Here is a 12,228-nt window from a genome sequence, read left to right on the forward strand (position 1 = left end):
TTAATTATGGAGCGCTACCACAAACTACAATAATTTTGCAAGTAGAATAAAATTATTTTAGTACCTACTTAGTGAATCTTCTACAGCAAACATGTACTGAACAACTATTTGATATGAGAAAGAATTTTAGTCACTGAATATATGAAGAATATGGTTTGTGCCCTAAATGTACAAACTCATATAAATGGCTGCCCTCCTGGAAGCACAGCCCAGGCAACATACTCTGAAGTCCATGTAAAAACAACTCAAGAAATAATTCTACATTTTACTTAATTTACCCAAATAATATCTAGTCCCATTTTAAATTTTCTACAATTGCAATGTACCAAAGCCACCCCCCACAAAAAAATCCATCCTATAACATGGCACTCATATATATCTCAGATATATCATACTTCCATTCTAAGTTTTTGCCTAAAGAGTAGGAATGAGCTATCATCATCACCATCCAGTCACAGCTGCAACTAAAATTGCTTTCAGCAATTAAAAAGCAAACAAAAAACTTGTACGAAGTTAAATGGCCAAACCTAAATTTGTGAAAAAGATAGTGACATTGGCAAACATCACACAAAGCTAATTCTCATTTTTCACTATTATACTGTAAAATAAAAGTTATAGTTCCTTCCTCACTAAAATGTTAAGAAAATAGAATTTACTTTATAATATTATATATTTTTATAATATTATGTATTTCAAGAATTTAAAAGGTAATATCAACTTCATATTAGAGATTGGTTTTGAATACCAGGCAAATGGTTATTCCTTCCCCCTCCCCCAATTTTGTGTTTTCTAATCTTAGGACATTTCATTGCTCCTTGGGTCTTTACCAGAAGACTATGAGACTAAGAAAGAATCCTAAACTCAAGTTAATTTTAATAAATAATAGTAGTATATATATATATTTTTAACTATTTAAAATTTAGTATTAGTTTGGGCAAATAGTTCAGGGAGGAAGGAAGATAAACTAAACAGACAACAGAAAGAAGGAAAACTTGAAGACACTAAATGACAAATGTGATCCTAGAAGGATCATACAGCCAAGGCAAGGCTCCAGTAAAGAGTTAGTCAAGGAGTACAAAAAGTCAGTACTCAGTCAAGGATACAGAAAGCCAGGGATTCAAATCAAACAGCAGGTCTCAAGTCAGACAACCACCAGGGATTACAAAGAAGGGAGTCTGCAGTCAGGGCCAAAAAGGAAGCCTTCTTTAAAAAAAAAAAGTTTATCTATGAACTAATGAAAAGTCAACTCTACTGTTACACCGTTAATAAAGCAAAGATACATAACTACCATTTGTATTAGGAAGAAAATGAGGGATGTAAGCTTATATATGCACAAAAGTTCTCTGGAAGAGAAAACACAAGGCGTTGCAGCAATGGTTGCCCGTGCAAAGGGAACGGGGACAAAATAGTAACAAGACTTACTTCTTGCTCTATACCCTTTTGTGCTTCCTTTTTTTGTTTTGTTTTTTAAACCACAGACATGCATTACTTATTCCAAAAAGAAGAGTCTATTCAAATTAATATATAAGGCAAGTAGTTAGAAAAAAAGATATCAGAAATCAAAAGGATTTGTAATCTAAAGCCAGGAAAACAGATCAAAGTAAAAGCTGAAGTGTGAGGCAAAAAGAATGGGTCAAAACTGGTCAGTCAGTCAGTATAACACACATGAGATTAGTGAACTTTAAATGAGTCAACTCCTTCTTCAGACAGAAACCTTTTATGAACTTCCAGATTGGGTAAGAATTAATATCAGGTCATGAACAGCAGAGGATAGGAGGGAGAAAGAGAGTCACTTAGAGATGATACAATAGCTAAAGCGTTTGTATCTGAACCTGAAGATAAAGGTAGATATTCTAATACGTGAATACTGCTGAACCTGACTTAAGTCTCTGTAGGTTAACAAAAGCAAAAGCATGGACTTCAGAGTTCTATTTTCATATATCTGTCACCCAGCACTACCAGAGGCGGGGCAAGGAGGAACTGACAAGAGTCTCAGGGTAAAAAGGGATCTGAGTCCCTAGGAAATCTGGCCTAAACTTCTATCCCATCCACTCCAAAATTTGAGTCAGACATGGTTTGAGGATCTCAGGGCTAAAGAAGATCCTAAGTAGACTTTGGATTATCCAGATACATAAGAGATTACTGTCTTTATAAAAAGAAAATTTCTTAGTTATGAGGCATTAATGAAGAATTTTTTTAATCCAAAGATAGTTTCTGTGTACAAGTCAGCATACTTCTAAATCACTTCTAAGTTAAACTATTGGGTAATTAGAGAATTAAAATTAAAGCATTTTTAGTATTTGCTTAATAAAAAATTCAGAAGGTAAATTTTCTGGGGAGGTTTATAAAAGAACATATTTCAAAAGATAATCATAAATGACTTTGAAATTATACCATTTCAAATCACCTATTTCACAGTCCTTTAGATAGTAAAGAAATGGCAAACACAGGTTAAACAGGTATGACCATAGTGCAGTAAGAAAAAAATGAATTTTATTTTTAAATAGTCACCTTCCAAAGTTAATAAAAACACACAGATTTTGGGTACAGAATTTTGTTAAGACTTTTTTTTACCAGACAAATTATTTACGAATTAACTTATTCTACTTCCTTGATCAAATGATACTATATAATGAACTAAAGCTTTACTAATTCTAAATTCTAAGTTTAAAAAAAGAAATCTGTAACAAAAAATATTACTAGGTATTAAAAGCTTTTACTCTCATTTCCATGGCATTAGAAGGAACAAAAAGAACTTGTATCTCCATTCTAAAAGTCACTTAAAAGAATAAGGAGCTAAAACGAAGTCTTACTACAAGAACTAACCATTCCTCTGTTAGGCCAGAAATGTATTATATTTAAACTGCCCCTAATAAGTAGAATTTTATTTTTAACTCTATTTGCCATAGGAGAATTTGACTTATAAGATATTTCTGTCTTTTCTCTTCACAATGATTTAAAAACAAGCACCTCAAAAATTTTCTCAACAATACAAAATGATGATCATATATAATTATCTTTCCCTTTGAAGGTCAGAAAATTTTCATTAAGATAGTAAGCTTTAAAATAATGGCAAAGGATATTCTAATCCTTTAGGTGTCCATCAGTTAAGTGTCTCAGTCATGTCTGTTTGCTTATTCACATTTGACTAAACAGTCTATAATGACAGAGAAGCCAAACCTACAAGAGGTGGAAAACTGGACTTTTAAGAATCACAGCAACTTAAGATCCTGCTGATAACACAGGTATTCTAACAGTTCTCAATCATGTATACGCAGTAAGCAAAACTTATTTTAAAGCACTGGAATGCAAATACACAAATACATTTATTATATATCCCATTCTTATAATAATATTATAGGAAGAAAACCTGAACAAATATATCTGAAAATGTCAGGGCTAGAATAAATCTTTATTCTATCTTGTGTTCTTAAAAATAGTGATACTCCACAAACTCTAGGGTTAAGCAGGAGGTAAGTTACACAAATAGAGATAAGGTAATTAATCTAGAATAAGTGACATCTCAGACATTCTGAGTAAATAATATACTGTGCCAGAGCTTATAAAGATCCAGTAAAATTTACTGTTTTTAGAGTTTATAAAGAACATGCCAAATGATAACAAAGGATCTTTAAGAGGAAGAGGTGCTTTACTACCAAATACACCACATAATGTACTTGTTTAAACTATATTAAATAGGCTTTTAAATTAATATATAATATACAGTACTGAAAAATAACCTCTAAGTCAATATTTATTCACCTACTTTTAAAAACAATGACAATTAAAAGTATTAAGAAGAAAACCAATGTACACATTTTAATTTTTTTTAATTGTTTCTAAGGACTTCTAGTCGTTTTTAACTATGTGAATATTTAAAAATACATCCTAAAACATTCATACCTGATCGAAAGCACTCAATTATTTGCTGAATACCAGATTTGGATGTCTGTAGTGGTTGCTGTAACAAAGGAGGATCTCCAGGTTCCAGGATATAAACTACATGGAAGACAAACACCCACCCCAATCCCCACAAAAAAAGGGTTATTTAAATCATTTACTATTGAGGTAAAACAATGGTTTGCTAACAATTAGGTAAATGATAAGTACACTTGTATATATATATATATTTATATATAATATTCACCATCATCTTTGTAAGACAAAATAAAACAATGGGAGGAATGAAAACAATTAAGATTGTCCTCAATTCATGGCTAAATTAAGGGTAACTAAGGGCAAATATTAGGTTCGAATGGAAAGACTGTACTAATTTGTTATTGTCTTTTATACCCCTTGAAGAGGAACCACTATATTTAACTAAAATCCTAGGAAAATGGTAACCTAGCCATACCTCATAAGCCATTCCAAAACCCTCTGGACACTTCAGTACAACTCTGTGGGCAATTATGAGAGTAAAACTCAAAAACCACTGCCTAAGGAAACAACTGTACAAGTGCACAATGAGAGATACGTAAGAATGTTCACTGTAGCACTGCATACAATTGAAAATATTTTTAAACTCTAAGTCTTTCAAAGGGAAGAGATTAAATAAACTTGCATTCCATACAACACAATGTTCATACAACAAAATGCCTCATAGCTGTTAGAAAACATCAACTGGATCTACATGTATTTACAACAAAGGATGCCAACAATAGATCGTTAAGCAACAAACGCAGGCTATAGAAATGGTATGATCTCATTTATACTGATACATTTGTAGACAGATACAGAAAATACATAAATTTACATTTATATGTATATAAATGCATATGTATTGATGCTAATATAAACACAACAGTCTGGGGGGATACCCACAAAACTTAACAGAAGTTCTGTCAGGTTGGATGATTGTCACTTTCTCCTCACACCTCTGTACTTATTTGCATTTTAAAATGAACACATTTTTATAATCAGTAAAAATAGTATCTCCATTTTAAAAATAAAACTTTTCCTTTCAAAAACAGAGGTCTGCATCATTCCTACTTTCCAAAATCCTCACATTAGTAGTAAAAACATATAATAAATTAGATTACGGCAATATGAAACACGGGAACTGAAAAGGAAAACTGAGTTTTTCCATTAGTTATCATATAAAGAGTGAAGACTGTAGTTAAGAAAAACTGGCCATTTTAACTACCTCTTTTTAAAAATATACTCTAATATTCTATTCAACTATTACTATCATAACCCAGGTGCCCCTTGGTATGAAGCAATAAGATGGGCTCAAGTCCATGTGCAATGTATATTCACACAGCCTTAAGGCTCCCGTTTAAGCTTCAAGTCTTCTGCTCAGTGTACACACATAGGAAAAACTATGTTTCATTACCAAATCATTTCATTAAGCCAAATTTTCCCAATTTTAAGAGATACTTTGGGGGTATTTTAATGAATTAAGTGGATACACATACAACTCATTTTGAGAACATCTGATACTGGCACTACATTGCAATGATTAAGAACTTAGACTCCAGATCTGGACTGCCTGCATTTAAATCCCTTTTCTGCCATTTAATAGATGAGACCAGGGCAAATTAAAATCTCTGATCTCTATTCTCTCATCTTTAAAATGGGAATAACAAAAGTACCTAAATCATAGGGTTGTATGAGAATTAAATGGGCTAATGCTTAACACAGAGCCTGGAATATAATAAGTATTCAATAAATGTTCTATCATAATCATCACCACCACTACCACCACCACAACCACATACAAATCAATTGCTTTCTGGCACCAAAAACTGAAAAATCTTTTTTCAAAATCTAAAAGAAGAACAACAACTAACCCCGTAGAGACACAATAGCAGAAAATTTGCAAATAGATTTATTTGGATTAGATGGATCTCTTTTCAGTATCTGTACATTATAGCAACTGAAAAGTACAAAAAAATAACAAAAGAGGGGGAAATTCATACGATTGTAAAGAACTGAAAATGTCAACTTCTGGCTCTTTACGTGGCAAGAATTCTGGAAAGGGAGAATGAAAAATCAGTAACGAATAAGGAAAGATATGCGGAAAAGCGGAGACTTCTCTGTAGAGCTCCCTGTCCTCACTTAGATATATGCTCCAGAAAATTTTCTATCTACACCAGCTTTCACTATATATACCAACTTTCACATCCACATGACAAAACCTGATTATACAGACAATAGAGCAAAATTTTTTACCCATCACCCTCAGAATACTGCTACCTCCACAACACATATATTTCTATCCTGAGACAACTTTCAAAGTAATCCCAAGGTCAGTTAAACTGTGCCTGGACACATCCACTTGGTATATATATCTGTGTAGCTCCCACTGTAAATAGATAATTCTTTCTTCATGTGAAAACTTTACATATTAATATTTTTTATAAAACTTCCTCCTACATATTCTATCATCCTTCTCAAGATCAGACCCATCCAGGTTACATGACCATTTAGAAAAAATACAGCATCTCCCTCCAACCAAAAACCCAAACCTTCAAACATCGACATCTTTCTCTACAATCCTTCCAATAGCACACTTCCCAGAATAAAACACCCATTTTTTTAAGAGTCTCTCCTACCTGAGGAAAAGCCTCTTTAAAAACCCTTTTATTTATGATATCTGGTATTTGTTTCAAAATAACTGTGGGTTGGAATAAGTAGTTGGAAGGTGGAGAATGGAGTAGGGCTGGGAGAATATAGATAAAAAGAGAGTATCCATGTATTTATTAACTGATGAAGTTGTGTGACAGTTACATCAAGTTCCTTATACCTTTCTCTCTACCTGTGAAAGTTTGAAAATTTCTATTAAAAAATTCATAAACATAACTAAGAAAACACTTTATATACACTGACAGGTTTAAAACACTACCCTTAAATACAAATTGTCCCATCCTATCAAGACACAAAGTCCTTCTCAGGAATATACTGCTCTCATCCAAGAACTCAAACACAGTCCATAATACAAGTAAGTACAAACCTCTCAGGAGAATCCATTAAAAGAATTTCTCAAGCACCATTTTTTCTTCTCTTCATCTGGGGGCACCTGCTTTTAAAAACTATCACACATACTCCTTTCAGACCTGGAAACATCCTCCCAGAGTACACACGTTTCCCTGAAATAATGACAATGTACTGCCCTGTAAGTTATCAAGCTTATAGCTTTCCTTTGAACTAGGATAGAACTAAACCCTTACAAAGTGTTTAAATAAAACCAAGAAAGCAAAGTAAGTACTTTTGACCTAATGTTCTGAAATATAAACTGCATGGAAAAAGCTTCTACTAAAAGATGAGAATCTTAAATTAATGCAATTTATTGGATTTCTTGCTAAAGAAGGAGGGAAAAAAAAAGTTTTAATAAACTTTAAAAAGTTGAGCTCTGGAAAACATCTTTTAAAAGGTATTAAAGTCTCAAGAAAACTTTAAACTCGAAGCCAAACTCAGCATGTAAATGCAATGCCTTCCCTCCAGCGTGGGACATGACACCCGGGGACGAGCCTCCCTGGCAATGAGGGACCACTATCAAATACCAACTGATGATGCAACTGGAAAAGGACCTTATACGGAAGGTTCAATGCGGATCAGCAGAATATCCATGTCTACATAAAATAACATGAGTTTAAAATGCTGTTTGACCTAAAGTAAGGGGGAAATGGAAAGGAGAAATGAGTTTATATGGCTACGAGTTTCTAAAAAAGAGTCTGGAGGCTGGCAGAAGGATTGCCCTCATGCACAACTGAGCAGAGTCAGAGAGACAGATAAAGCAGATACAACCCCTAGATATTGGTTCCTTTGAAGGCTAAAGAGACCCATGAGAGTTATGGCCATGGCCGATGGGGTTAACTACCAGGGCAGATGGCCCCTCTTTAGAAATGGTGTTTATGTGTGATGAATCTGGACTCAGATGGGATCTCCCTTCATAAGACTTTCATGCTAATGTGCTGGAGGTGCAGTTAACGTTGGGATTTAAGATATATTTAGGGGATTTGAATCTCTGGACTGACAATGTGATGGCCAGGTCCTGAACCTCAACAGACTCCAGCACCTACAATCTGATTTATTGGACTTACCACACTCAGCTAAGATGGAGTTGAAGAAGGACAATCACCACACCATGGAGCCTAGAGTGATTACAACTGAAAATGGGAGGATTGCATCCAGCATCCATGTGGAATTTGAGCCTCCTCTTGACATAGAGGTGCAATGGACACAACCAATCCAATGTCCACATAGAAGAGGTGGTATTGGATTGAGAAAAGTGGACATGGTGGACGATGGGTATGGGGAAAGGCAGGAAGAGATGAGAGGTGGAGGTGTCTTTGGGACATGGAGCTGCCCTGGATGGTGCTTCAGAGGCAATCACCGGACATTGTAAATCCTCACAGGGCCCACTGGATGGAATGGAGGAGAGGAGAGTATGGGCCATGATGTGGACCACTGACTATGAGGTGCAGAGGTGCCCAAAGATGTACTTACCAAATCCAATGGATGTGTCATGATGATGGGAACGAGTGTTGTTGGGGGGGGAGAGGGGGGGGGTGGGGGAGCGGGGTTGAATGGGACCTCACATATATATTTTTGATGTAATATTATTACAAAGTCAATAAAAAAAAAAAAAAAGAAAAAAAAAAAAGAAAACTTTAATTATCAAAATACACTAAATATGGCATAGTCACAAATTATCTTGTTTATTTGTTGACTTATTTCTGTCTCTTCCCACTGGTAAGTTTGTGAGGAGAGAACTCTGTCTTCTTCAACTTTTATCTCTTCATGGTCTTGGATAGTGTCTGGAATCTAATAGGTGTGCAATCATAATTTGTTAAATAAATGAATTGCACAAATGAACAAATAAACTTCTTACCAAATAAGATTTCATTAACTAATTCAACTTAAAGAAATGACTTGAAGTAGTCTCAGAAAAAAACTAGAATAAAAGTTCAGTGTAACACAAGTATAAAAGGTTTTCACATCTTTGTACTTCAAAACTAGCAAACTAAAATCAAATTTTGTAAAACGTGATATTTCATTTCAAATATATAAAATATGCAGTGTATAAGGATGCTGAAAGTTAGAAGGAGCAGAGATGACAGCACTTGAAAGAAACTGTATCCCATCCTGTTTTATTGGTAGAGGTGCATTATTTCCAACCTCAGCAAAGTGCAGCGAGGGTAGGTCATAATAGAAATTTTATTCTCATGAGTACCAGAGTTTTCTGAAAATGGAAGTTCTTCCTCTTACCATGGTCCCTTTTTCCCATTAATCAAAAATTACTTAAAATGAACTCTGATAAAAACCTACCACATACATCACTACAGTTAAAAAACTACTACAAAAAGCAAGCAAGAATATAAGAAGTCCTAATAACTTTTAGGTTAACAAAAAAAGCACCTGCTTTTAAATATAACAGAATAACTTTTATATGGTTTAGTGACAACATGTATTCAACGGTTCCCTTTTAAGATGTACCTCCAAATGTTCATGACAAAGTACACCAAAATTCTAACAAACAGGACAACTGCCAATAGTTTATATATCACATTTCTCAAATTAAAGTTTGTTAATATTCTTTATAAAACTCCTTCAAACAACTTTTTCATTTCATAAATTCAACTCAAAAAAGTTCCACTGAATAAAATACCCTAAAAATACTTAGGTATTCTATCTGAATAATCAGGACATTTTTTATTTTGCAACAGAATTATATTCTGTCCAAGAAAAGTTGCTTAAAGGTTGTACTAATTTAGGAAACCTAATTCTCCCAACAGGTTGAGTTCAAAAAACTTTTAACCTCAATTAAACTTATTTTTAGACTTTCAGAGATATTCTCTGATATAAATGCATAGGAAACTTCTGATTCTTCAAACTTTAAAGTGAAATGATTTTCACAAAGATAAACACTAGTCATCTGCTACCTATTTTTTTTTTCCTTTCTCTTCAGTTTTAAACATTCAGAGAGCATGGGGATATACCACTAACTGCAGGAAGCCTTGAAAGAGAAGGAAAAAGGACTGAGCGACTGATCTTGTGGAAAATATTTAGGGTGACACTTGCAGTATTTCTTTTAAGGGATCAAGGAGAAGAGACCTCTTGTTTGTACAAGCTTTTAGCTTCATAACTGGTTTAATGCTGGGGAAAATTATAGCCTGCTTACTTAAGAATGAGTTCTTGAGCAGGAGGAAAAGAAAACTAGGAGCAAAAAGTAGTCGCTCTGATGCAGGACAAAGTAGCTATATAAGAAAAATGGTATATATACCTGGTTCACAGCATCCGTGATGATGGTGGTCAGTCTGACAGTATTTGTCCCTTAAAGGCATTTTCAGTGGCCGCAACCTATTTTCCTTTTACAGTAAGAAGCTCTTCATTGCGGATTAGCTGTTAAAAGAAGCACAAACCCGTCATTCACCCAGGACTTACTGGGGGGGGGGGGGGGTTTGGCAGCGTTTTCCAGATACCTTCCCTTCACCTACCCAACACTTTCCTTTCACCGACCTGCATCTTCTTCTTTAGAAAAAGAAAAGAAAAGAAACGCACTAACCCTTCTTAGGCCACAACTCCCCGCACAGGTTCATCACCCTACCCGGAAACGCAGCCTCCCGGCGCGCAGCGCGAGGGCCCAGCCGGCTGCGCGGACGGCGACGGCGCCCTCGCCGTCCCCGGCGGGCGCGCGCGGGGAGGGAGGCGAGGAGCGCGACGGCCACAGCCGGGCGTCCCAGCTAGGGAGACAACCGGGCTGTGGAGCGCGGCACACCGACGAGCGGCTCCGGCCGGCGGCCGCCCCGCGCCGCGCCCGCCCGCCACGCACGTGCTTTAGGGTCTCCCTGCGCGAGTCTCCGTCCCCAAAGCCAAGTGCGCCCAACTTACTTAACTCCTAGGGCGAGCTGGCGGGCCGGCAGAAGGCAGGCAGGCCGGGCAGCCGCGCGGGGACAGCCTGGCGTGGGAGGCGGCTTCGGGCCCCACCTGGCGCAGCCTCCGCAGACCTCGCGAAGAGAACCAGGGTTCGGGCCCGACGCGCTCCCAAAGAGTCCCCGCCGGCCCTGACGCGGAAGCGCCACAGCTCACCAGTCCCTCAGCGGCCCGAGGCGACGGCGACGGCAGCTCACGGCGTCCTCCGCGCTGTGGAGCCGGGCAGGCGGCGCGCGGGCGCAGGCAGTTGACAGGAGGAGCCGCCCCGCAACAGCCGTCGCCGCCACCGAAGGAGCCGGAACAGGAGCGCACAGGACCTGAGGCGCCCCTCGCCCGGGCAACGGCTGCCGCCGAAGCCCGGCTCCCCCCAGTGCCGCTCCACCTGCAACGGTCCCTCAGGCTTTAGGAGAGGGGCGGGAAAGGATGGGGGTTTTCCCCCGCCTTGCCCTTTGGGTAGTAGTTGTTGTTTCAGGAAACTTTATTGTCAGTCTCTCTCTTTCTCTGTCTCCCCCCTCCCCAAAGAGCCCAAGCTACCGCCGCAGAGCGGGTACGAAGGGGGAAGCAGAGACGCTCCAGCAGCGACAGGCAGCGACTGACTGACCCCGGACGGAGATGGGGCGAGGGCAGGAAGTGACAAGCTCACGGAGTGGGTGGGGGGAGTGTGGCCGGCACGCCCGGGAGCGCCGCGCGCATGCGCCTGGCCCCGCACCCCCGGCAGTGGGGAGGCTACGCGACGCGCTTGGCACCGCCGAGCGGAGGGAGGGAGCCGCGGCCGGGGTCTCGGGCCCGCCACTCGCCCGCCCACCGGCTGGCCGACGAGGAGCCGAAGCCCTGGGTTGCGCGCGCATAAAGGTGTGAAGGGCCCTGGCGCGGCGTTCGCGCTCGGAAAACGAGCTGCTCAGCAACCAAACTGTTGCTATCGCTTTTTCTCCTTTCAATGGAACTGAAACTCTGTGGGAGGGTTGGAAAAGCACAGGAAAGAACTATGGGAAGAGGCTTTGCAAATATATAAGCCGTAAGTAGTAATTCCAAAAGGGTTGTCGATGCATTTATAAATGGTACAAGTTGAGCGTTTTTCAGCCAACAGTTTTCCAAGTGTACCTCTCAGAAAGTGGGTTTTGGTTTATTTGTTTTTAAATCAGGCTCTTGGGTAGAAATCTGTAGTAGATTTTCATTTATTCCATCAGCGCTCGGCTTCTGAAACCTGAACTTGAAGTTGGGTCACGTGGGCAGTGCGCACTTTCTCTCTACTGGGGCGTCCGCATCCTGCTTGGAAAATCCCCGAAGGTCGCAGTAGAGCGTCAAATTCAGCAAACCGGAGCGCAGTTCTTGGGGTCAGGGGAACCACCTCTC

General features: G+C 38.7%; 1 protein-coding gene across 4 annotated transcripts in view; it reads right to left on the reverse strand.

Annotated features, from left to right (window-relative positions):
* Positions 1-11,491, reverse strand: part of ZNF800 (zinc finger protein 800) — a 57,570-nt gene extending 46,079 nt beyond the window's left edge. For 3 of the 4 annotated variants that reach the window (XM_023582563.3, XM_058297325.2, XM_071215260.1), the window contains exons 1-3: positions 10,834-11,491; positions 10,226-10,344; positions 3,904-3,999 (exon numbers count right to left, since the gene is read on the reverse strand). In XM_023582563.3, coding sequence (XP_023438331.2) covers positions 3,904-3,999; positions 10,226-10,286 — 157 coding nt within the window. In that variant the 5' untranslated portion in view covers positions 10,287-10,344; positions 10,834-11,491. Of the gene's footprint in view, positions 1-3,903; positions 4,000-10,225; positions 10,345-10,439; positions 10,580-10,833 lie in introns of those variants that run through there. The other variant, XM_058297324.2, reaches the window with a different exon arrangement.
* Between the last annotated feature and the right edge of the window lie 737 nt (positions 11,492-12,228).

Source organism: Dasypus novemcinctus, chromosome 5 (genome assembly GCF_030445035.2).
Source record: "Dasypus novemcinctus isolate mDasNov1 chromosome 5, mDasNov1.1.hap2, whole genome shotgun sequence".
Lineage (NCBI taxonomy): Eukaryota > Metazoa > Chordata > Mammalia > Cingulata > Dasypodidae > Dasypus > Dasypus novemcinctus.